This window comes from Malaclemys terrapin, chromosome 14 (assembly GCF_027887155.1).
Source record: "Malaclemys terrapin pileata isolate rMalTer1 chromosome 14, rMalTer1.hap1, whole genome shotgun sequence".
Taxonomy (NCBI): Eukaryota; Metazoa; Chordata; order Testudines; family Emydidae; genus Malaclemys; species Malaclemys terrapin.
The window spans coordinates 25118336-25145857 of record NC_071518.1 but is presented as its reverse complement, the minus strand read 5'-3'; the positions used below and the strand labels follow the sequence as shown (position 1 = coordinate 25145857).

General features: G+C 39.0%; 1 protein-coding gene across 6 annotated transcripts in view; it reads right to left on the bottom strand.

Annotated features, from left to right (window-relative positions):
* PHKB (phosphorylase kinase regulatory subunit beta) overlaps positions 1–27522 on the bottom strand; it is a 197053-nt gene that overhangs the window by 155214 nt on the left and 14317 nt on the right. For 4 of the 6 annotated variants that reach the window (XM_054048875.1, XM_054048870.1, XM_054048869.1 and 1 more), the window contains 3 exons: positions 21238–21255; positions 13863–13952; positions 6848–6986 (listed from right to left, as the gene is read on the bottom strand). In XM_054048875.1, the coding sequence (XP_053904850.1) occupies positions 6848–6986; positions 13863–13952; positions 21238–21255 (247 nt within the window). The remainder of the gene's footprint in view (positions 1–6847; positions 6987–13862; positions 13953–21237; positions 21256–27522) is intronic. The other 2 variants (XM_054048873.1, XM_054048874.1) reach the window with 1 other exon arrangement.

Below are 27522 nucleotides of genomic sequence, written 5' to 3'. Positions count from 1 at the left end.
ACATATTTGATGATTAATTACTAAACTTCGTTATCACCATCACTAATTTAACTGTGGCTAGTTTAAAGATTATTGCACTGTATGCAAGTATGAGAGTGCTGCCATGGGGAATGAGTCACATTATTAGCAATGTAGCAGTGTATTGTTAGAGAAGTGAGTACTAGACAGGTGTGCTGTAATTCCGCTTGCCATAGTGACAATCAATAAACACAGTGGTGTCTTTAAGACTCATGTCATGGACTGAAAACATATCATTTGGAGGTTTTTTAAATAGTACCATTATGTACCAATGGACAGATACATGTACCAAAAGTGAAATACACATCTTCATTTACATAACTCAAGTGAGGAAAAGGCAAGTAAGCCCCCTCACAAATAAGACCACAAAAATATGCATTGAGTAAATTTCAACTGTTTTAACTGTATAGTTTGCAACGGACGTTTATTTAAAAACTAAGTACAAGACAGAAGTGGGTGAGTGAAGAGCGCTATTAAAGCTCTTAACTCAAGTGCCTTGATTTTTTTTTTTTTTACTCCAAATTTTTTTGTTTCTTATTTTTCCCAAAATGTTTTAAAGCAATGTAAGTAAACAACATTGTGGAGAACCAAGGACAGTAACATCAATGTAAGAACTGTGCCATCTTCTCCACACTGCAACTGAGTTCTGGCTTATAGCACCTATTTTGACTTAGCCCTGGGCCTCTTGAGAGCAAAGAATGTCCAATCACACTAAACTGGTGGTGCAATTAAAGGACTGGAAGGAACTCTGTTCTCACAGAAGAAATGTAATTGCACTAAGGGAACACAATTTACCACTAGTATTTTTGCCACATCGCCTTTCCCCAAAGTACGATGGCTTCCTGAGGAAACTACAATGCATTGGTAATCTTCCTGAAAACACCATCCTGGCCACCATGTATGTATAAGCTCTTTACACCAATATTCCACACGTATGACTACAAGCTGTCAGGAACAGGATCTCTGATGTAGCCACGGCACACCTGATGGCTGAGCTTTGTGACTTTGTCCTCACCCACAACCATTTCAGATTTGGGGACAACCTATACCTTCAAGTCAGCGGCACTGCTATGGGTACACGCATGGCCCCACAGAATGCCAACATTTTTATGGCTGACTTAGAATGCTTCCTCAGCTCTCGTCCCCTAGCGCCCCTCCTCTACTTGCGCTACATTGATGACATCTTCATTATATGGACCCACAGGAAGGAGGCCCTTGAAGAATTCCACCTGGATTTCAACAATTTTCACCCCACCATCAACCTCAATCCACACAAGAGATCCACTTCCTGGACACTACAGTGCAAATAAGTGATGGTCACCTAAACACCACCCTATATCGGAAACCTACTGACCGCTACACTTACCTACATGCCTCCAGCTTCTATCCAGGATACAGCACACGATCCATTGTCTACAGCCGAGCCTTAAGATACAACCGCATTTGCTCCAATCCCTCAGACAGAGACAAACACCTACAAGATCTCTATCAAGCATTCTTAAAACTACAATACCCCCACCTGGGGAAGTGAGGAAATAGATTGACAGAGCGAGACGAGTATCCAGAAATCACCTACTACAGGACAGGCCCAACAAGGAAAATAACAGTACACCACTGGCCATCACATACAGCCCCCAGCTAAAACCTCTCCACCCCCCCACTCTCACAAGCCTTGGGAGGCAGGCCAATCCTCGCTTACAGACAGCCCCCCAACCTGAAGCAAATACTCACCAGCAACTACACACCACACCACACCACAGAAACACTAACCCAGGAACTAATCCCTATAACAAACCCTGTTGCCATCTCTGTCCCCATATCTACTCTAGTGACACCATCACAGGACCCAACCACACCAGCAAAGGCTCATTCACTTTCACATCTACTAATGTGATATATGCCATCAGGTGTCAGCAATGCTCCTCTGCCATGTACAATGGCCAAACCAGACAGTCTCTACATAAAAGGATAAATGGACACAAATCCGACATCAGGAATGGTAACATAAAAAAGCCAGTAGGAGAACACTTCAGTCTCCCTGGACACTCAATAACAGATTTAAAAGTAGCTATCCTTCAACAAAAACACTTCAAAAACAGAATTCAAAGAGAAACTGCTGAGCTAAAATTCATTTGTAAGCTTACCATCATCAATTTGGGCTTGAATAGGGACTGGGAGTGGCTGGCTCACTACAAAAGCAATTTTCCCTCTCTTGGTATTGACACGTCCTCATCAATTATTGGGAGTGGACTACATCCACCCTGACTAAATTGGCCTTCAACATTGGTTCTCCACTTGTAAGGTAACTCCCTTCTCTTTATATGCCAATATATATTTATGCCTGTACCTGTAATTTTCACCCCATGCATCTGAAGAAGTGGTTTTTTACCCACGAAAGCTTATGCCCAAATACATTTGTTAGTCTTTAAGGTGCCACCGGACTCCTCATTGTTTTTGTGGATACAGACTAACACGGCTACCCCTCTGATACAAATCTTGCTGGAGTGATGTAAAGTCTTTGCTTCCTGAGATCTGGAGACATACAGCATGATATATGGGATTTATTTTGTATCACCCCTTTTCTCACCAGCCTTTGTTTATCTGTCAACTACTGTAAACATGAGGTATTCAGCACTCCTCTCTCAATCTATTATTTATTGGTCTCACTTTCCTTCCTTTCCAATATCTCTGTTTCTTCCATCCTTCCAAACATTTCTGCTTCATCCACAAAGGGGAGGAATTAAAAGATTAAATGAAAAGGAAGATGTAAGGAATTCCTTCAATACAAATGGATAATAGGGGCAACAACCACGCTTTTCAAATCCTGGCTCCCTTTTAATATTTTAATACTCTCAATACTACATTTATTGCTAGCCTTTCATAATATGTTTCAAGGATAAGAGTGAAATTAAACATAAAACATTTTAAGGGCAACCATTACAGCTGCTAATTAAAATAAAATCCTAAGGTGATGCTACGCTGGTCAAGAATATTTTATTTTCATTCGCAGCCACCATGAATAATTAGGGAGTAGTCATAAAAATAGGGATAGGCAAAGGTATGTCTGTAACATGAACTGTTATGAAAGGCAAAAAAGTAGTTTTGATGAGTCAAACAATTTTAAATCAATCTTTCAAATAAAGCCAAAGAGATAGAGATATACAATTTTGACCAATAAATAATAGATTAAGAAAGGGTAAAATCTAACCCACATTTTTTATCTATACAAAGATCATCTGCACTTGAACAAAAATTCTCTATATTATAATAAATTATAATTAGCTCTTCAACGAAAAATATAATTGAATCGTGCTGGCGAAAATGATTATCTCCTTACTGTTTGATGCTGACTATTAGTAGGGACTAAATTTTTCATTATTCTCATGTCATTCTTCCCTTCTCATAAATACATTACAGTTGAACTAACATCATCTTGCTCAGCACTATCTGTTTGAAAAAGAATGTGGAATACCAAATATGGAGAAGTACTGTTTTAAAAGAGTACCACATTAGCATGAATTGCAGGGAATTTACCCATAAATAATGATGGGAGCAACATGGCTCCCATTATTCTTCAAATCATGCTATAAATTAACTCCAGTTAAAAGTGCTGCTCACTTTCCTAGGCTACTGTTCAAACAAGTTGGGGCTGGGAAGGAAGGGGATAAGGAAAAGAAGACCTAAGATTTGGGTAAAATTTGGAAAGGAGTTCATTCAGGCATTGATTATAGCTAGGGCCCTACCAATTTAACGGCTGTGAAAAATGCAAGGTGGACTGTGAAATAAGCCCTTCCCTGTGAAATCCGATGTCCCCTTGTTTGTAGGAGCGCCCCAGCAAAGGGTTACATAGCAAAAAATTTAGGGGAAAAAAGTTACTGCAATGTATTGTGAAGACCATTTATATAGGTTAGTGAAACAGGGAGCTCACAAGATACTCTTGATGTTGCTGGTAAGTGAAATTTAAAAAGCTGTTTACATAATGTTATGGGAGTGAAAAAAAGGGTTACAATTTTTTATTATTATGATTGTCACAGGTTTTTGGGCTATCCTCCAAACAGAAATTTAGAAATGAAGCTATACTTATAAAAGTTAGGGAACCGGAATTTTACAAAGTTATTCAGCCCGAAATCTCATTTCAAAAAGTCAGGTAAAAGGAGTGACAATAAAAAGATACATCAAAAGTAGACATTTCTATATAGCTTATTTATTTATTTTATTTTTGACTGAGTCTGCATGAACTGATAGTTTGAAACAGATAACAATCCATCCACCAGGAGACTTGTTGAGGCCTACAGAACTCTCATAATTGAGGTTTAATCAGCTACATCCAGTGCTGTCTCTAGCACCAGTCTGGCTACTATTAACTGACCCTCTCGAAGAATGGTCTGAAACTGTTCTTTTTGTGTCTCCAGTAAATGTTCTAGAAATGCACTGAGTTTCCATAACTAATAAAATTGTATTTGGCCATGACAGTTTGGTAATTCATGACTCTAAACGGTAATGTCGATGACAAATATGCCATCTTGTCAAGCCCGACCATATGGGGTTGCCTTGGCATTATGTTGCTTGCTTTGTGCATTAACCACATTCACTATGATGGAATTGGGTTGCGGATGTTGAAACAAAGTCTGCCTCTTTGGGAGGGATGTAGTTTAATTATTTTTATTTTTGGCTCTGCTGCTGGTGGTGAGATGGAGGTTGGTGTCTGCCAGATGACTTTGGTAAGATCTAGAATCGCCTCATTAATTGGGAGGGCAATTCTGGATGAGGTGTGCAGAATATACACCAACTTGTGATGTGTATCTGCCACCTCCCGTAGGGGAATCTGCAGCCATCCTCTTGGTACAATCCAGAAAAAAATTAAAGTCTACTAAATGCCTTGGGGGGGGGGTGCCCCCAAATAGGGCAGGAAACTAACGTTTTTACCTTTTTTTTTTTTTTTTTTTGGACTCCTTTTGGGATTAAAAAAGAAAATAAGGAAACACTAACTATTAAGGAGAACAAATAAACAAAAACTACTACTACTTATGCTAATGACACAGATAAAGAAGAGACGACTGCTCACTGTTCCAGGCCAAAGGCGGTTGAGAAGGAAGTGAGCGGGGTTTGCCCGCCCAGTGCTAAATGGCTTCAAGGCAGACCATGGAGGAGAGAGAGCACATGCACAGGCTCAATAGACACTGCTACAAAGATCTCGGATTAGAGGCGCAGGGACGCACATACACCTACTGTGGAGCACCCATAGGGACACTACTTGAAGAATGAAGTTTTTATTCTCTCATCCATAATCAAAACTAAGTTTCAATTATTGGGTCACAGTCTGCCTCTAGTTACAAATATACAACAACACTTACACAGTGGAAGTGCTCAGATATAACTGAAGGCAAAAATCTGGCCTGCAAAATGTATCAGTGTTGATGTCTGAGAAGGAAAGAACCCAGTTTATCTTCCAGATACCAGGCTGAATTAATAAAACTGATAGAAAAAAAAAATCAACTTAAATTGATAAAATCTAATCTGGAGTCAACAAGACAAACGTGGAGCCCTACTACCTAATTTCCTAAACTCACTTTTCAGATTCGAACTGCATTTTAATTTTATCTTTAAAAATGGTAGGGGAAAAGATTCATACTGCAAAAAAATCATGTTTTGCTTCAATGCCGTATCACTTTCAATATATCAACATTTTCTCTTAAAGGTTCTCTCTGCCCTTTAACCTAATGGCCTGCCTACATTTTAAAAAGTTTTGCCGTTTTAGCAGTGCTGTTATAGTTCAGGTGGCAAAAACTAATGTGACATATTTATACAGGTCTATAAAAAGTACTTCTACTGGTAGAGCTCCTTCTGTTTTATGAACCAAAATAAGCTATACTAGTAAAAGGCAAATTTATATTGATATTACTGTGCCTATACTAGAGCTTCAGCAAAACTATGATGGCAAAAATCACACTACTTACTGACATAGTTATGCTAGTAAAAACTGTAGACTAGTCCTAAAAAATAATTTCTTAAACTATGAAAACAGGGCTGCAATAAAAGACATCCTTTTTCATCTAAGCAGATTTACCCTTCACATATGTCTACACTAGAGTTTCGTATCTCAGGTTAACAGACTGTCAATTACACTAAACCTATAACCACTAACATCTGTAACCCAAAACATATATTTGGGGTATGTCTAGTTTAGCCCCTATAATGGTGCTGGCAATTATCTGAGTTAAGAAACTAATATAAACAAGCCCTAATTTGAGAGGAGGAAAACCAATTCACACTCCACCCTTTAACAAAATTGGTGCTTTATGGTTGGATTACTAAAATACTCTTTGGCCTCTTTCCTATCAAGAATCTCAGTTTGTCTTCTAGACTCAATCTAATTGCTTCCAGCTGCCACCGCTCTCAAGCCTCTTGCTGTCTTTATTTATCATCACATGCTCCACTCACTCAGGAAGTAGTACTTCTTTGAATATTGTTCGCTACCATAAGAATTTTTGACAACATGCCTTAATCATACTGCCTCAGAACACCGGTGACAGTGAAAATTTAGAAGAGGTGCTTACGTGAAGACAAAACATCTCAAAAGGTTATGCTAAAAAAAATAAAAAAAAATAAAATCAGTTTTCTAACTTATGAAAGTCAAGTGACACTGTTTTTAAACTGGCAATATGCACATTTATACCATGCTTCTTATAATTTCATTTCCATAGGTTTACAAAACTATTTTTGATAAAGGATGTCTCTCAGTTAGATGCTTCTATGGTATTCAACACCATAAAATCAAAATATGGGATAATTATTAACAGTCTTTACAATCAGAAGAATAACAATTTACCTGTATGCAACTGCTAATGCCCAAGCACATGCAGCACAGTAAAGACTGTCTTGCACCTTTGCCTTCTGGTTGTCACCAAATGTTTTTGTGGGAAAGAGACCAGTTGTTGGACTTTGATAAAGCAACACCGTTGACTTGACTGCAAAGAAAAACAAATCTTTAAGATTTCAATGTCCTCCAAGCCTAAATTAAGATTAAGGGAAAAAAAAAAAAAAAAAAAAAACAACCTTGGGAATAAAGTGCAGACAACCTATAAGAGAACTACACAATGGAAATAAAAACAAGAGAAAAAACAAAAACAAACCAGAGATCCAAAAACAAGGTAATCCTTCCCTCCCCCCACAATACATGTCATGGCTTTTACCATTCTCTCCTACACTAATATTTCTTCAAAATCAGTATTCAAAGCAAGTTCTATAATTAAAAATTAGTTTATAGCTATATCACAGCCTATTTACATTAGAAGTTTCTCAATGCAAGCCACTCCAATCGTCTGAATTTGCTTGCATGGGCACTGCATTTTTTAAGATTTAATTTAAATAAAAGTCTACAGTATTTTGATTTGTCCCCCAAAAGATTTCAAGGACAGAGTTTAAAAAATCCTCTTTGCCCAATGGAAACAATTCTGAATTATAAAGGCATTTTTCTTGTATACACACTGATCACTGTGCACTAAGGCTATGTCTACACTTACCATTTAAAGCGCAAAATGTCCCTTTTTTGCACTAAAACCATGGGAGTGTCTACACTTGTTAATGATATTTTGCGGTGAAACTCAGAAGATTCACCGCAAAAAAGAAAACCACTTTCACGAGAGGCACACAGTTTTTCCACTGTTCTTTTTGCACTGTTGTGAAAGTGAAGACACATTCTACCTCTGTAAACACCTTTTGGCCTCTGGAGGATAACCCACAGTTCCAAAAGTGACCACTCTGGCCAGCATCTCCACTGCTCTGACACCAGGTAAACGGACATCTACCCCTCCCCCTGTAAGCCACTGGAAGTTTGACACTCCCCTTCCCTTTGCTTGTAGATGTGGCGGGGAAGCAGCCAGACAGCAGGGGTTTTTAAAAAATGCCATGAAAGAAACAAGGAAGTAATGGGGCTGCTGGGACATGAAGCAGTGCATCAGGGGGCACTGTGCATGGACCCAGAATGCCTTCTGCTCACCCCCCCCCCTTCCCACAAGACCTATCAAGAGATCTGCACTGTGGGATAGCTGCCCTACAGCGCTGCTCTCATCGGCAACGGAAGTGCTGCTAGTGTAAGCACTCTCTGATGCCTGAGGAATTAAGTGAGTACACAAACCAGTGCTTTTCTTTCACCGGTTCCCTATCACTGGTGAAACTTACAGCGCAAAAACTCTGCAAGTACACTGGCAAGTTTCTGCGCCACAAGTTACACCACTTTTATTAAAACGCTGGAATTAAATTGCTGTTGCATGTCCACACTGTTCCTTGCGACACTGGAGCGCATACACATTAGCCGCTCTTACAATGGCAAAGACAGCAGTGCATTGTGGTAGCTATCCCACTGTGCAACTGGCTGCAGGGTACTTTGGTAAGGGTTTGCAATGCTTCATGGGGCAGGCACAGCATCACGTGATGCAGGTTTTCCAATCCCATTGTTCCATGAGCATCCTACTACATTGCCAGCTGCTTTTCAACTGAAGTGGCTGGGGGTGGGTGGGAGGGGAGGAAGAGTGTGTGGGTGTGTGTGTGCGCGCATGGAGGTGGGGAGATAGTGTGTTTTGGGGGACAGAGAGTGTGTCAGCATTCTGTCTTGTAAATTCAGACAGTGGTAGGGGGAGGGGAAACCCCAACATCAGCCCCCCGCTTCTCTCCCTGGGCGCTCTGAACAGCAATCTCTCTGTCACACACACACACACACACACACACACCCCTGTCTCTGTGTTCAACAGCATGAGCATTCCACATTAATGGTTTGCTTTGTCTCCCCGAGCAGATCAGCACAGCACGAACAGCTGTCAGAAACAGTGATTTAAAAGGGGAGGGACGAATGTCTCCAGGGCAGCTGAGTTCAAAACAATGAGCAGAGCGGTCACTTGAGGCATTATGGGGCAGCTCCAGAGGCCAATTACAGCGCAGAAACCAATGAAGTGTCTACACTGGCAATAGAGTGCTGGGGCCTCTGTGCAAATAGCCTTACGACTCTCATGGAGGTGGGTTTTTTTCAGTGCTGCAACTGAGGAGTTTCTGCGCACAAAGTGCCTTGGCAGTGTGTTCACGTCTGCACTTTGAGAGCAAAAAGCTGTTTTACTGTGCAGAAACTTGCCAGTGTTGACAAGCCCTAACAGTGCTCAGTAACTACCATACAAGAAGGAGCCCAGAAATCAGCTACAGCAACACATCTTAGTAAGTAAAAGGAAAATTTCTACGTCTCACAGTTAAGTGTGAAGTGTAAAACTTTAGCTTCTTGCAAAAAAAAAAAAAAAAAAACTACCAACATTTGAAGCTACAAAAGTCACTAAATAAAAAGTGTTTCATTTAGGGCTGTTAAGCGATTTAAAAAATTCATTGCACTGTTAAACAATAACAGAATTCCATTTATTTAAATATTTTTGGCTGTTTTCTACATTTTCAAATATATTGATTTCAATTACAGCACACAATACAAAATGTACAGTGCTCACTTTATATTTATTTTTATTACAAATATTTGCACTGTAAAAACAAAAGAAATAGTATTTTTCAATTCACCCAATACAAGTATTGTAGTGCAATCTCTTTAACATGAAAGTTGAACTTACGAATATAGAATTATGTGCAAGAAAATAACTGCAGTCAAAAATAAAACAATGTAAAACTTTAAAGCGTGTAAGTCCACTCAGTCCTACTTCTTGTTCAGCCAATCATTCAGACAAACAAGTTTATTTACATTTGCAGGAGATAAAGCTGCCCGCTTCTTGTTTACAATATCACCTGAAAGTGAGAACAGGCATTCGTATGGCACTGTTATAGTTGGCACTGCAAGATATTTAAGTGCCAGATGCGCTAAAGATTTATATGTCCCTTCACGTTTTAACCACCATTCCAGAGGACACGTGTCCATGCAGATGATGGGTTCTGCTCAATAATGATCCAAAGCAGTGCAGACCAACATGTTCATTTTCATCATCTGAATCAGATGCCACCAGCAGAAGGTTGATTTTCTTTTTTGGTGGTTCAGGTTCTGTAGTTTCTTCATCAGAGTGCTGCTCTTTTAAGACTTCTGAAACCATGCTCCACACCTCCTCCCTCTCAGATGTTTGAAGGCACTTCGGATTCTTAAATCTTGGGTCGAGTGCTGTAGCTATCTTTAGAAATCTCACATTGGTACCTTCTTTGCCTTTGTGAAATCTGCAGTGAAAGTGTTCTTAAAATGAACATATGCTGGGTCATCATCTGAGACGCCTATAACATGAAATATATGGCAGAACGTGGGTAAAATAGAGCAGGAGACATACAGTTCTCCCCCAATGAGTTCAGTCACAAATTTAGTTAACACATTTTTTTAACGAGTGCCATCAGCATGGAAGCACGTCCTCTGGCATGGTGGCCGAAGCATGAAGGAGCATATGAATGTTTACCATATCTGGCACAAATACTTTGCATTGCTGGCTACAAAAGTGCCATGCGAATGCTTGTTCTTACTTTCAGGTGACCTTGTTAATAAGAAGCTGGCAGCATTATCTCCTGTAAATATAAACACACTTGTTTTTAACTGAACAAGAAGTAGGACTGAGTGGTCTTGTGGACCCCTGAAGTTGTACATTGTTTTGTTTTTGAGTGCAGAAGTAGCCAGCACGTCCCTGTGGGTATCTCCCCCTGTGTCTCCAGTGCTTGCGAGCACGGACAGCGTGCAGAGGCCCCTGTCCTCCCCAGGGGACACAGGGATGGGCCGGCCACTTCTGAGAGCAGAGCGGGGCAGGCAGGGAACCTGCCTTAGCCCCTCTCTGCTACCAACTGGGAGCCACCCAAGGTAAATGCCTCCAGGCCGGAGTCCACACCCTGCACCTCCTCCTGTACCCCAACCCTACCCCAAACTCCCTCCCAGAGCCCACACCCCTCCTCCCTCCTATACCCCAACCCCCTGCCCCAGCCCTGAGCCCCCTCCCCCACCCAAACTCCCTCCCAGCCTGGTTTAGCACTTCAACAACCTCTAGTTCCAGGTACTTAGTCAGAGTTTGTTTAGTTCAGTCAAATGACTTTCTTTAAAACTTTGGCAGAACACATGTATTGTTTAATATTATTTTATTTTAATAGATTATAGTAAAATTAGGCCTCAACCTACATTATTAAATTGGAAATTGACAATCAGTTTAGTTTTAAAAATAAACTTGCATTTTAATAATTTAAATTAGAAAATTCATTTTTTAAATAAAAAAAAAATATTTTTGCCCACTGTGGTGATATGGTGTACAAATCCTTCTGTTTCCTATCCCATGCTGCCCTGAGAAGAGGGTCCCAAAAAACCAGCGGTGTGAATGTAGGTTCAACCTCAGAAGAGGTTTCAGATTGGAATTTCAGAGTTTGTGGGAGTGCCTCTCTGAGTTGAGGAAAAGGATAGGAAGTACTAATAATTTTAGTTGCATCTTAGTGGCAGCTGCCCTGTTTACACAGTTTGCTTTAGTGTTTTAAGTCTTGAGTTGCACAAAGGGAAATGGCTAGGGACTTTGGCAGTTTTATTTTGGCCATAGAAAATCTATTAAAAAAAAAAAAAAAAAAAAAAAAAAAACCTGAATCCTCAAGAGGGTTTCCTATGCATAACATTAAACTCTTATTGAGTTTCTGTTAAGCTTTATGCAAGGTCCTTAAATGTTGGTTGACAGGTTTTTCTTTCTTTCAAACTTTTCCACCCCCATTCAAAGACTATAACCTTTCATAATGTCCCATCATTTTCACCATCGCTTAGTACATAGTTTCAACTTTCATTAAGTCCAAAAGAACACTAATTACCACCAAGGAAAATTAATGGAAGTGATAGGATGCTATATTGAAATGTGTCTCAAGTGTTCCTCTCTTATAGGCTGATTCAATTTAAAATACAAATAATAAACATAGCTTTTAAAAATAAACAAACAGCAAACACTTTAGAGGCAAGTAATAAGAAATAATAACCTATCCTAATCTAGATGGTTTAAAATTTTATATTAACCAGGACTACGGTGTGACTTCTGCTAGTAAGTACTAATTTCACCCCCAAAAAAATCAGGAGTTATTTTTAATGAAATCTTAAGGTATTTGCAAGTTTTGCTGCCAATTTTTACACTGTTGGCTCAGAGCAAGAGAATAAAATAAGACACAAAAATGAACTCAGAATGCATAAGTGATCTAGTTTTAATTATTGTTTATTTTAACATAACTTCAACCCAAACTTTGAAACTCCTATAGTAGAAATATTTGTTCTTTTTATAGAATATTGGACAGCATCTGAGAAATATGACATTGTGTGTTTTATGGTACTTACATATTTTGTGACAGTCTGTAGCCCAATATTCATCATTTTTAGAAGACTATGATAAATGTTGTGTAAAGTATGCCTTGTGAAGTATCATTTGAAAACTCATCATTTGCTGATCATTATTGTCCTGGTAAAATGTGTGAGGCAACATTGTATGTAGTTATAAAATTCTACTGTATGACATTACTGAGACATGTTCCAAATTTAGAAAAGCAGGGACAAACCAGTTCCTCAGAGACAAAAAACAGTGAGAAATCTACATTTTGGTAAAGAAACAGCTGGAGCTTCCCATTCCCCACAGATGTGCTGTCTCCTGAACCTTAATTGGAGAGGATTTTCAAAGAAAAAGAGGACTATAAGGAAGGGAACAAATGCCCCCAAAAGATCTCTCCCTTCATCTCTGTGCACGGCATCGCAAGGAAAAAGGAAGCATCACTGGATTGGGGAGGGATCTTGGCAGAAAGGAATTCAGCCAATAAGACTGCTAAAATATGTGGTCAGAGACATTTTTGCTTTGAAATCACTTAGCTTGTTAAGTTAGTTGCATTTTACCTTTTATTTCTTTGTAACCAATTCTGTCTTTTATGCCTCATTACTTGTAATCACTTAATCTTTCTGTAGCTAATAAACTTGTTTTATTTAAACCAGTGTGCTCGGACTGAAGTGTTTAGGAAACTCCATTTGAGATAACAGGATTTGTGCTTATCACTTTCTATTTATAAAATAATGGACTTTAGAGGGCTGGGCAGTACAAAATGCACATTTCTGGGGGAAAGTCTGGGATTGGGAATTTGATGGTGTTGCTTTGCAATATAATTCAAGGGTAGCTGGCCAAAGCACTCATACAGTAAAGCTGGGAGTAATATACATGCTGGAGGCTGTGTGTGAGCAGGCCAGGAGTAGTTGCTCTCCTAGCAAAGTAGTGTAAAAGGCACCCAGGTTGGAGAACTGAGAAGACACAGCTATTCAACAGTCCAGATTATACCCTGGGTAATGTCACAATTTTTATGTACTGACTCATTACATAGGTAACAGGATCTGCACTGACAGAAGTTACAGATATATACTGGCCCCTTCATTAAGCTAAAGGACTAGCCTGTGAGCTATCAATGCAGTGAGATGATTCTTAACTTAATATGCATAATAACAGAATCCAGCTCCCTCTCTCATAGCTGCAATGGTTCTGTAAGACTAACATGAGTAAATACGAAACATTTATTTCTATCTCTATGTTCAAACAGATACACCTATGGAGCCATTCTGCTGAATAAGAAGTTGCTCTTTACGTAGTCATTTTTTAGAGTAGAGCCAATAAAAATCAGCACGACCTATAGAATATGCCAATTGATCAGCAGCAGGTTGATTTGAAAAAAGTTAGAGAAGATCATGAGTTTTCAAATAGTATATAGGACAGTCAAACTAATTCACTATACAATTTTTTTTTCAGCTGTCATTTATACAGATAAGAATTTTATGGCAGTTGAGGAATTTTAATAAGTTACATTGCAAACATTTTTTGACTACTACAAAGAGTTCCCCTTACTTTACTTACCAATTCTGTAATAATGATCCAATTTATCCCACAGACTCTCTCCTTCTGGCCTTGGAAGGTTAATGCTTTTAAGTGGTTCATAAACAGAGCCTAAAGAAAGAAATCACAAAAACTTATTTAAAAATACAGTAATCAACATCAAAATTATTTCCATAAATTATCATAGGAATATTGTTTAAAAATGCTCTCAAATATTTATGCAAGAAAAAGCATGTTAAGACACAAATATAACACTTTGTTCAGTTTCAATTCATTTACAAAATGTAATTTTACTTCTTCTGTAAACCAGTTGATTTTACATGATTGTCCAATACTAAACCCACTAGTGTCAGGCTCACAGGCTGTAACCACAGTCAAGCTCTCACACCAGTTCTTAGCCAACAACAACCACTTTCTAAATGCCCCCAGGGTAAGAGCCACCATTCAATTACCGAAAATCTGAACTTGTTACTACATGAGCTCCACAGTTCCATTCAGAAAAAGCCTTGAGCTCTTTGGGTGCTACAGAATTTAAATCCAGGCATTTTGAAGAGGACATGAAAGGACAAGAGTCCTATATATTATTATAGATATTCTTCAGAACTAGTTTACCTATACATTTAAGACAAGCCGCAGCATTAAATGAAAACCACTTTAAAAAGAAATTGCACACCAATGTAACTTTGCACATTTACACCACAATTAAACTATTTCAGGAGTGACCACTTCATAAGGTCAGAGGCACTGAGGTGCCTTCCTTCAAAAGAGAGCTAGAATTACTGCATTCTTGTTACGGTAAGGAGCACTATATGCTTAAGAAACCAGAAGACCATGAACAGCCAAATGATTATTTAATTTCCTTATGCTTCAGTTTAATTTTAAAGTTAAAACTTCTTCAGTGAAGCTTCTCTGTATCCATGACGTTTTTAACCGGTAAGAACTATATGTGGCATGTTTTGCATCTAGTAAAGAATTCAGGACTTACTAAGGTTAAAAAACTATAAACATATGAAATTGGGGACATGGATCAGCTTTGGAGAAAATGCAGTATCCTCTACTCAGATATCCAAAAAAGACACACTGATACCACAACCTGGAGGTGTTGTGTCCAAAAATAAATTCACCTCATCCTGACTGGAGCCTCTAGGAACCACCATATTTTAATCTATATGCATTTGACAGGCATGAGGTTGACCTAATTTTGTATGCCATTAGGGAGTATTTCTTTTCCTCCCTCCTCAAAAAGCATTCAATTTTTCCTTCTGACAATCAGCATTCTAGGTTTCATTATCTTTCTCTTTAAAATTATGGGAAAGACTCGATAGCTGTTACTACTGAAATATATGCTTTCCGTTCTCCAATCTCCAAATGACAAGAGGATCTGCATTTTGTGAAAGTAGTGTTCAATTTTCCTATGACAGGACTCTGTGACACCTTTCTGTACATGGATGTATGACAGAGAATACACTACCACTGATGAGTGTTTAATTTGATAATATCTAGAGCTATTATGTTAGGTGATTTGTATTGTTAAAATTTTACTCAGAAGCACAGTATACTTAAGTGACAAATTGAGATACAAAATGAGGACAAGGTAACAAACCTAATTTAGATTCTTCAGTCTTTACAGCCCACATAGATAAACTATGGCTATATAGAAAAGATTATTTTTAATACATGACTAGCCAATTCATTTTCTTAATTAGTCAGGTTTTTAATCAATAATTTAGATAATTCTCTTTCTTAATTAGTTTCAGAACTTTAATCAGTAATTTGCCGACAAACACAGTTGCAGGAAAAAAATAAGTATTTTGGTCCCTGTAATGAAGAGGGCAAAAGAGGCATTTAGAAGTATAGTTCACCCATTATGACCAGGGCAAACTGAAAGTTCAAATGGTGAGGAGTGCTTCCCTCTGTCTACCATGAAAAGTAATAAATAAAATGAAGTTTAGCTACAATTGCCATTTGCAGAGTTGCCTGGCAGCCATTTTCCTGAAAAGAGATACCATGATGGGTACTCTATCATGTTAGTTTATAGTTTATTTTAAATAATGGTTTAAGCTTTAAACAAATTAAAGGAAGAACTTTTAAGACTAACATGAAAAGACCTTCAATCACTCCACCTATGTTACTCCTCATATACATCTCACAAGATAAGGAAGGATCAGGTCTGATCAATACTTAAATGGGAACACCTCAACTACTAAGAAACCCCAGAGTGCTGCAGGAAGTGGTAGAGATGATTCAGCAAGCAACAGTCTTCCCTCCGACTCAGTACTGAACAAATACCATGCTGGAGATACAGTAGTTTGAAATGCAGATATCTAGTATATTCTGACAGCAGAACTGGCACTTTCAGTACAAAGTCACATGGGGCACTTCTACACTGTGCTATGAAACCAACTTGTTCTTCTCTAACCAAATTTCTCAAGGCTTGTGCGAAAAGGGCTATGATCGGGACACACAGCAGTGCAGAGTGAAGATAAAGGAGCTGAGGCAGGCGTACCATAAGGCGCGGGAGGCGAACCATCGCTCCGGAGGTGCACCTAAGACCTGCCACTTCTATAAGGAACTGAACGCTATTCTTGGTGGTGACCCCACCTCCATTGCCCATGGATACTTTACAGGCAGCAGAAAGAGGGGGTAACCTGCAGGTGGAAATTCTGGATGAAGAAGTCGAGCTAGAAGAGGATGTGGTGCTCCCAGCGGGGTCGCCTGATGGGGCAGGCTGCCAAGAACTTTTCTCCACTCCAGAAGTGCTCAACAGGGAGCAGGAAGCAGATGTGACGCCAGGTAAGTTGCTGTGGCTTGTGTCAGGAATCAAAAAGTGGGAGGCAGGTAGTGTTTTCTGTGAGCTGGACATTGTCCTGTGTACTAATCTGCATGGTCAAGCAGGGTGTCAACGGACATCGAGACCTGCAGGGAATCCTTCAGAGAGAGGCTCTGGAAAGTTTCAAAGTTTCAACACTCGGATGCGGAAACTACAGAACCCGAACCACCAAAAAAGAACATCAACCTTCTGCTGGTGGCATCTGACTCAGATGATGAAAGTGAACATGCCTCGGTCTGCACTGCTTTAGATAGTTATAGAGTAGAACCAGTCATCAGCATGGACGCATGTCCTCTGGAATGGTGGCTGAAACACGAAAGGTCGTATGAATCTTTAGCGCATCTGGCACGTAAATATCTTGCAACGCTGGCTAAAACAGTGCCATGTGAACTCCTGTTCTCACTTTCAGGTGATATTGTAAACAAGAAGCAGGCAGCATTGTCTCCTGCACATGTAAACAAACTTGTTTGTCTGAGCGATTGGCTGAACAAGAAGTAGGACTGAGTGGACTTGTAGGCTCTAAAGTTTTACATTGTTTTACTTTTGAATGCAGTTATTTTTTGTGCATAATTCTACATCAGTAAGTTCAACTTTCATGAAAAAGAGATTGCACTACAGTACCTGTATTAAGTGAATTGAAAAATACACCTCTACCCCGATATAACGCGACCCGATAGAACACGGTGGATCAAAGCAAGTTTGATAGAACGCGGTTTCACCTATAACACGGTAAGATTTTTTGGCTCCTGAGGACAGCGTTATAGCGGGGTAGAGGTGTACTATTTCTTTTATTTTTACAGTCCAGAAATTTATATTAAAAAATAAATATAAACTGCGCACTGTACACTTCGTATTCTTTGTTGAAATTGAAATCAATATTTTGAAAATGGGGAAAACATCCATAAAAATGTAAATAAATGGTATTCTATTATTGTTTAACAGCATGATTAATCGTGTGATTAATTTGATTTATTTTTAATCACGTATTTAATCGTGATTAATTGTTTTAATCACTTGACTACCCTAATATTTATTCATTCACTTTTCTTAAGTATGGCACATACAAATTCTCTAAGTACATGTAGAAAAATCTAAAGCAATTAAGGAAATCAGTGTCCTAAAGGCAAAAAAATTTTCTTTTCCCAACAACCATATTAACATCTTAATTCTCAAGTTCATGCTCAACACACTTCCCTACTTAGCATTCCCCACCCACAAAAAACACGCACAGAAAAAGGTAAGACTCCTGAATGTCCTGAAGCTAAAAACCACATCAAATGGCAGAACCCTAATTTAAACCATATTTTCTATTGGTTAAAAATATTAGGGTAATATTTTGGATGAAAAAAGTTTTAAGCGCCTATTTGACCAGGTTACCTATGACCTCAAATGCCTGCAATTTTAACAAGACAATGAATGAACAAGAGATGTCAAAGGAAGAGCTGGTAATAGTCTTCCATAGCTTTGGATAACTATTACTGTAGCAAAACTCTTTAAAACTACCAGCCTAGACACCATATATAATTGTTGCCCTTTGCCATGATGATCAATAATGAAAAACTACTGATATTTTCTTGCCCATTGAAAAGAGACATTCTGGCAGAATAGAACTTTGCAACTCTGTACCATGGAAACAAATTCTTAAGTGATTGGAAATCTTACAAACTAACCAGCAGAAGTCACAGTATACGTTTTAAAAGAGGATTTTGGTATTCCTATTCAAATATAAACATAATTTTGAGCTGGGTCTAACAACTGAAGCCATTGTTGGCCTATCTAAACTTCCATTTATTTCAGTTGAGATGAACACATAGGGCGTGGTAAGTTAGTCACACACACAATTTTGAATCTCAGACCAGTTACTAGAAGGCAATCATCAAAGAACACATAGATGGAGGACACACTGGACCTGGAAAGGTCTACATGACCAAATAAGTCCTTATGTCTATGGAATGTTACAAGGTCCTAATTCAGCAAGGCACTTACATATATGCTCATCTTTAAGCAAGAGAATACTCCCATTAACTTCAATGGGCTACTCATGTGCTTAAAGTTGGGCACATGGCCAAATACCTTGCTGAACTGGATTCAGGAGATTAACTACATTGTTATCCCAAGCCATCCCTCTCAGATCCAGTCTCCCACTGATTAAATAATTCACTACTTAAGCGTAAACACTCTGGTCTAATGCTGGCTGCATTCTGAGCCCTAATTAATGCTGTCCCTTCTCCCTCACCTTAAATCACTTAATGACACCCTCAAGGAGTCAATGAATTCTATTCACCCCAATAATAAGTTAAAAATGGGACACCCTCCACAGCTCAGTAAATTAATTTATGCTGGCCTCATACACTCTTCTGGAACGGCAAGAAGGAGGGAAGTAGTTTTTTCCTCCTCGTCAACTGCACCATAATCTGCTGGCTGACTAGGCATGCATGAGAGTCATCTGAGGGGGCATAGAACAGTTCTAAATATGGCCAGTGTGCTAACTTCAGAAATCTGTGAACATCTATTAACCATTACTAAACTGAACACTTCACTGAACACTGGAGAGGGAGGGGCTTTGTGCTGCCCCCACACAGAGAGAGATCAAAGGTGCAGCCAGTCCTGAACCATGAAAATACCTAAACCAGACACCAATTATTTTTCAGAGTGAATTATGTTAGCTCATGTATAAGGCCACAATAATTTGCATCTTCTGAACAAAGCTCCTGCTATCTTATTCAGCACATGCTGGGATATGGTTCCACCCAAGATGGATTCCCGGATAAAACCTGTGGTCAGAATAGCCTGAAACAAAACAATTCCCTACTGATAGACTTGAACATCTTCATTTGCATCATCTTTGCTTACTCCACACTAGACATCACAAAGAATTAATGGAAGTTCAATGGCTAAACACTGTTGATTATACCCACCCAACTAACAGATATATACACACATCAGATTTTTCTATACTACAAAAAAATGTTCGTTATCCACACAGAAAATAATGAACTGTTCAAACATTGTGGCTATTACATAGGATTACCACCTCTCTTGTATCTGACCAGCCTGACTGTTTTTTTAAAAATGGATTTGCCAGTTACCAGAAAAATACTTTAATCTGCCCCCTTTTTTTTTTTAATTAACATGGGCCTAAAGATTTGCATTATTATCACAATATACTGGGATATCCAATGTTAAAAGTTTCTGTGTTCAGCTAAAGATGCTGCAGTGTTCCCACTTCTGCAGTTTAAGAAATAACAGATAAAAACTGTTGAAAACACAAATGCTGTCTGCCCACCAACACACAAACGCATTGCGTGTGTGTGCGTGAGAGAGGGTTTGAGTCACGTGAGAGTGAGAGGCATATTAAATAATGGAAGATCAGGGCAATGACACAAGTGATCCTACTACACACCCGGAAAAAAAAAGGCTCACATCAGAAATTGCACATTCAATGACAACTGGCTAAACAAAACAGACTACAAAGACTGGCTGGCAAAATGTGCTGATAAAACAAAGACCCATTTGTTATCAATGATGTTATCAATCTTAACTATCCGTGTTCCCTATCTGGATACAAGTAGTGGCTGTTCAAGGGGGAGTTTGTGGAGTTGCCTTGTGGTTAGGGTAGTAGTGAGCTTGCCTTGTTGGGGGTAGGGAGGGGGCAGGTTTTTGCATTTCAAAGGTGGTAACCTTACTATTGCATAGATATACATTTTAATTTATAAATAAAACTCTACTTGTATTTCAATATCATAAAAAACATGAGTTTACCCATGTGTGCTATCATTACAGGCCAAATTTGGCTTCCACTGAAATGGCAAAATTCCAATAATTTCAAATCAGAGTAGAATCAAGTCTTGGTTTTTTCCATCTATTCACCCCTCCCCTCCCCCCCCCCGAGCTTTCATCTGTCTTCCCCTCTCTCAGCTGTCTTCTATTTCTGTTCACATGCAAAATGGTCCTTGAAAGATCACTTGATATTAAATAAAGGCTAAAAAACTGGAGTGGTAGATAGGTTGTCTATGACAGGTTAAAAATAATATGGAGTTAACATGTATGTATTTAATGAATTTGCAAGCACAGCTGTGCGTGACTCTTGCAAGACTGTCAACTAAAACAATTAAGGGAAGAGCTGCGAATTGAAACAGAATGGTTTTGTTACAACGTGGAAATAAAATCGTATTATTCAATTATATTACTTACATACTACTACTACTAAATACAAACATATACACCTACACACACACACTTAAGTTATTTCTATTTTTTAAAAGTTTGAAGTAAGATGATTAATCCAATGGTTTCTTTCAGGTGGTATATTCAGTCTTCAGTTTTAAAAAAGGACTCTCTCTCTTGCTATATATACAAATGAATGTGCAATGTAACTTAGCTGTTCATGTAACTTTTCATGTGCTCACCATTGGAATATCCTATTACAAATCATATGTTTAATAATTTTACTGGTACAGGATCTATTTTAAAACCCATTGGAGAAGCTTTACCTAACACAGCATATATACTGCAGGGATTTTCAAATTCCAAAAGATCAGATTGCGTTCTAACAGTTATACTCACCGGACAATCTGTGACCCTCTGTGGCCAGCAAAGAAACAAAACAAAGTTACCATCCACAAAATAATATATTTCATTTTTATTTTAATAATGGAACATATAAAAAGTTTATGCAGAAAAAGGACTGAGTGGAACAGAAAAGCATGAAAGTGTCAGAGTCCTACAGGCAATGAATAGTGTTACATTTAAGTGTCTGACATTTTAGCAATAGAAATAATTTAAAACAACAGAAAACCATGAGAATTTAAAGTTCGAGACAAGTGATAAAAATCCATAAAAGTGATTACATAACATAGTTTTACTCTTAAAAAATATTATGGGAGAAATAATTATATTTGTAGGACTAACAAAAATCCATTCCATTTTCAAATACTTCCTATGGTTTTCTTATTACTCCTGGGGGTATTCTGCACTACTGCACATGTGATGAATTTATGTCCCCCACAGATTTCTTTGCTTTCCCACAGAAAAATGACTGATAGGGAAGCAAAAGAAAAGCACAAGAGCAGTCATGCGACCCTACTCAGCAGTATTTTTCGGGGGCCCAGGGCAGCCAGCAGAGAGGTAAATCACTGTGGGGCAGGAGGCCAGACTAGGGAAGATGTGGCTGGTGGCTCCTACCCTGCGACAGGCTCAGCTTCTAGTTCCAGCTGAGATGGGGAGGACGGGACTTCCTCTTCCCCTGACGGCATCCAGGGCCAGGTCAGACCCACCACCAAATTTCTCCCCCGTCTGCAGGAAGGTCTGCAAAGTCCCCCACTCCTGCTTCTTCCTGCACCCATCACCCCTTAGCTGCAGGGGAGGGATCCCTGTACAGGGAGCTGCTCCCCCATCCATCCAACCCCCGTGCATCCAGACCCCCCTCATACCCAGACCCTCCCACCGAGCCTCACCCCACACACTCAGAACCCCCCCTCTCGAGCCCCACCCCAACGAGTCATCCGCACTCAGATCCCCACCCCACCGAACGCCAGCCAGCTGCACCTGGATCCTCACCCTACTAAGCCCCACTCTGCCAGCATCTGGACCCCCCCACTGAGCCCCCAACACCCAGACCCCCCCACTGAGTTCTATTCCCCCCACACTCAGATCCCCAACCACCTTCATCTGGACCCCCCTGCAGAGTCCCATTACCATTGCACCCAGAACCCACCCCAACAAGTCCCTGTGCATCCAGATCCCCCCCCACACCCAGATCTCCCACTGAGCTCCCCACACCCAGATTGCCCCACACAGAGCCCTCTCAACCTACACCTGGATCCCCCCCACACTAAGCCCCTCCACACTTGGATCCTGCCTTGCTGAGCCTGCCTGCCAACATCTGGTGCAATTCACATAGACTCACAAATGGGCAAGGCCCTAGGGTGTTACTAGGGTAGGCCTGGTCCTTACACTGTGCCAGGGGTGCAGACTCACCACTTAGTCTGTGTCCCGGGAGGGAGCTGCACAGTGATCTCCCACCTCTGTGCAGCCAGTAGCCTATGCTCCCCAATGCCATACTGGAGCCTCCAATTTATTTGACAAATAAAATTTACAGAATTGTGCGCAGAATTTTTATTTTTTGGCACAGAATGCCCTCAGGAGTAAAGTCTTATGCAGACTTTGCTCGCTGTTAAAGATATCTGAATGTACTATATATGTTTTTCCTGAACAGCTAGAGCTCCCTTACTTCAGGATTTCTTCAGCAAACTATGCTTAATCACTATCACAATCAATTCTATGGCAACAAACTGGTATAATAAAACATAGGATAATGACCTCACTGCAAAATCAAGCAGGAGGAGAAGCTAGGTTGTGAAAGATATACATAAATATTTGTATTATACACAAGGGAATACAGTTGATAATGGCAAATAAGTGCTTTTTGCTTTAAAAACACTCCCTCTCTTTCCCACACCAGTTTTGCTGAATAGTGAAAATCAATTTTAAATACATAAGGCTATTTCTAATTAGACAACATAAAATATGCCTTAAAACTCAAAATATACAAAACAAGGCCCTGACATATTTTCTAGTTCGATAAAAAGCAAGCTAGCCAGAAAGGATCACAGCATTTTAGAACCATCATGATTAGTTTTGTCATATTCTAGCAAGATCATTTACATTAGAGGCATTTAGTTATTGACAAGGAAAAATTATACACTTTATATAGTGCAGTAGTACTTACAATGTAATGTAATATTCAATGTTTAGCCTCTAAGCAGCCGATATCCTTTCTATAACGTAATAGTGCTCAACTGTCATTAAGATACGTAGGTGACAACTGAAGAAAAGGGGATTGCATTTAAATTTTGTGTTCTGGATCTTCTTCAGCAAAAAAATGATGAACTGACAAAAACCAACATCTAGTTAAACTACAGAAGAAAGATGGCATGCAAACTCACAGCCAGTTTTGAAACTCCTAAGAAATATCTAGTTAACATATTTTTCTTGGATATTTTAACTACTTAACATAGAATTAAGTATTGTAAAGCACTGCAATCTGGTAGTTCAACCTCTATTGTTTCATAAGATTGGTTTCTAGTCTTTGTACATGATATGGCCTCTGGCTCCCTAGATGAGATGTCTGGAACTACCATCATGGAAGAGAAAGTATGGTGTATTGCACAATATTGCCTTAAGAAACCATGATGCAAAGAGATTTATAATATAGCTTAGAATTGGAGCAATGCAACCGCAACCTATTAAAAAAAAATAGAAAAACAGTTGCTTGAAGTGTCACTGACAAAGAAGATGAAAGTATCAGACTGTAGTTTGGAATCTGGTTTCTGAACAAATGAACACATATGCTGGATATTAGCCAGTGTCAGTGCTGCACAGGACTAGCTGAACCATTCCCAGCTAGTGCAAGACTGCAGTCCAGATCTGAAAAAGATTATGAAGTTGTGATTTTTTGGTTCAGAAGTCACAACCAGAGCTGGTTAAAGTTGCAGCTTTGGTGCAGTCCGTTCAAGTACCAGACAACAAAACCACCACCACTCCTCTCCGCACCTCCCAAATTGAGTGGTACCACATCCCCATGTGTCAGGTCACAACACCACACACAAATATCCCTTTCTACCTGTGCAGGAATGAATTCAGCTGCTTGGGGTGAGGCCACTTCCTTCTCATCTCTCACCTCCAACCCCAAAAAGGAGGTAGCCAGCACAGGGGAATAAGGAGATGCATTACACCACACTTTACTTTCCTGCATGGGCAGGCAAGACAGGCCATAATCTGCCCCTTAAAAATTGGAAAAGCTAGAAAAATTAGGAACCTCCACCACTATGTTTGTATAAATGGAATCCAAAGCAAAATAACTCATTCTTCCTATACATGCCACACGTGCTTCAAAAATAACTAACAAACAATAGTAGTAAACATTGGCAAGTGTATTGATTACATATGAGTGGCAAAAAAGTCAGTTAAGACTAAAATTTTACATTATAGACAGAAAGCTTGATTTACTTCTACAATAGTTGGTAAACAAAATAGAATACAAAATTACAGTAAAATACGAAAAGAAAAATTAAAGGACCATTCCACTACTTTCAAATTGCTGCTAATTAAGTGCTCAATCCTGCACCCACTGTAGTTAATGGACATTTTGCTATCAATTTAAGCCCCAACCCTGCAAAATCTTATGCACATATTTAACATTGAAATCAATAGGATTGCTCATAGCAGCAAAGTTAAGCACATACATAAAGGTTTTCAAGATCTGGGCCTTACACAGGAACAGGATACAGCCCCCAAAGAAGTAAGTGATACAATGGTGATAAAAGAGGACAGCGAACATCTTAGGAAACTACTATAAAAGAACCAGTTAATAAACACGATGTCAACCATTTACAGGGTCATAAGTGTTCATCATGGGTTTCATAATATTTTGATTTTTTTTTAAATGCTCCAGCTTCTGGAGACATGCTATCATGTAATAATCTCCACTTTCATACATATATACATATATATGTATGTATGTATGAAAGTGGAGATTACATTTACATTTATAAATAAATAAATAAATAAATAAATAAATAAAAAGGAAGTTTCCAGCCTCCATGGTTGTGGAAAAAAGCTTGAAAATGTGAACAATAAACATTAAAAAACTAGAAAGTAAATAAAAGAGCCTACAAATTTAAAAATGAAAAATCATTTTTTTAAACCAATCACGTGATCTGTGGGGCCCCTGACTCATGATTTACGAACACTTAGGGTTGACAATAACCAGCGGTGGATGGCTAGTGAACTTTGGGGCAGGTGCAGTGTAGCAGGAAAAACCTCACATGTATACAAATTTGGCATTTGCAATCAGGCACTTATGCATTATTTACCTATTTGGAATGTAACAGGGTCTCACTCTCTGTCTCCAGACTGGTATAGCAGCTGAGATAATACTAGAAGTGGCAGCTGCAGCAGCAAAAAGTGGGGAGCCTACTGGACGTTGCAGGAGAGTCAAGCCCCCATTTGGTCTGTGGTGTTGTTCAATGATTTCCCACAACTTTTCTCAGTGAGCCTGCCTGCAGCACTACAGATGGAAAGTCTCTGCATGACCCAATTACTGAAGCTTGCTCTTATTCCTGAGCTTGGTTCCTCTGCTCATGGGGCAAGTCACAGGCTGTGGTGACTGTAGGGCTCTCTAGTGTGCCAGCGGAGTTTTAAAATTCAAAGCATACTGTGAAGCAAGATCAAAAATTGTTTTTACCTTTTGTGTTTTGCTCCTTTTTAATGTAAAACGTAGACTCAAATACCGCCCTTATTCCTCCATGTATTTTATGTTTGAAATATCAAACATCAGGAACTCACTCACTTCCTTCTTTACTAGAAGACTAAAGGAGGGATCTCACATCTCTCCATCTCCTAAAACTGGGGAGGAGAGGGAATGTAGGGAAGGGAGGGAATGTTTACTATTAGACAATCTAATGGTCCCCTCCAAACTGATTTACAGGGAGGAGACATCTACCAAACTACAGCTTTGCATCATCATCAAGTCCTCTGAAGATTTCACCAAGGTTTCACAACAAAGAGCGTGAAGACATTTAAAAAAAACAAAGTAAAACAAAATGAACACGTGTGAAAAAACTTGCAAGCTCTCTTTGTATATCAAAAAGTGCAAACATTTGGTTTGCATGTTTTGTAGTTCACCCTTTGTAATTGTATACGCATTCGATACCTATTTTCTTATGTTATGTTCACTACCCATTGAAGACTGAACTTTAACGTAAAAGGATACTGAACAACAATGTACATTAGGATCCAACACAAAATTTCAATCTAGTACATTGATGCATTAATCTAAGTTTTCCTCCAAAAAGCTGTGAAGTAATATCTATAGAACTAAATTATTAACTTACATCAGAAATGGACTTCTGCAAGTCAGTAACTAGCAGGATTTCAAGTGGCTTAAAACAGGGCATAAAAACATAGCATGTTGTCATTTTGATTTCGGAAATCTCTCATGAGAAGACATTCTCAAGATCTTTATCCCAACTTCCATGAAATCCTCAGTTATTTTGGATATTACAATATATACTGTACATAAAATACAACCATATTTTGAGTAAAATGTTAAGAAATTGACCCCCTGCCCTTTCAGATAATGGCTCGTCTATACTTAAAAGTTGCAGCATCTGAAATACATTATTTCTGAAGTCCAAAGATCAGTAAAAATAGTGACCGTTTCCCACAGAAATTGGCAAGCGGTATAAAGCAGCACAGTACTGATGAAATGGATTTCCCTAACAATGGTCATTTATTAATATGGAAATACAGTAGCATTCAGAGATAAGAAATTATGGCTGCCAGCTATGATACTTTGATAATGTACAAACATTTTCAAAAATAAGATTAACATGCAGGTGAAATCCACACATGCAGCAACGACAGAGAATGCTAACACGTTCATTGGGCCTTAAACAACTTCTGATACTGAGAGAAACCACAAAATGAGTATTAAAGCCCTTCTAAAGGGAAGTTAGAGAAATATAAATTTCTGTTTCTAGCCATTGCAGATTGAGAAAATTCATGTCATTCTGATACCACATTGCTTTCCCCCCCAACTCATTTCAATTCTAACATTATAGCAGACTTTCTCTTCAGAGCAATTAGAGCTACAAGACATTTGAATACCTAGGCTACCAGCTTTTTGACAGTCTAAGGCCAAAATTTTGAAAGCTAGCTCCTGAATCCGTATTTTCAGAAGCAATGATCACCGACAAATCCCCCCTGAAGTTAATGGCAGTTGCAGGTATTAAAAAACAAAACAAACAAACAAACAAAAAAAAAAAAACACTATGAATTTTGGAGCCT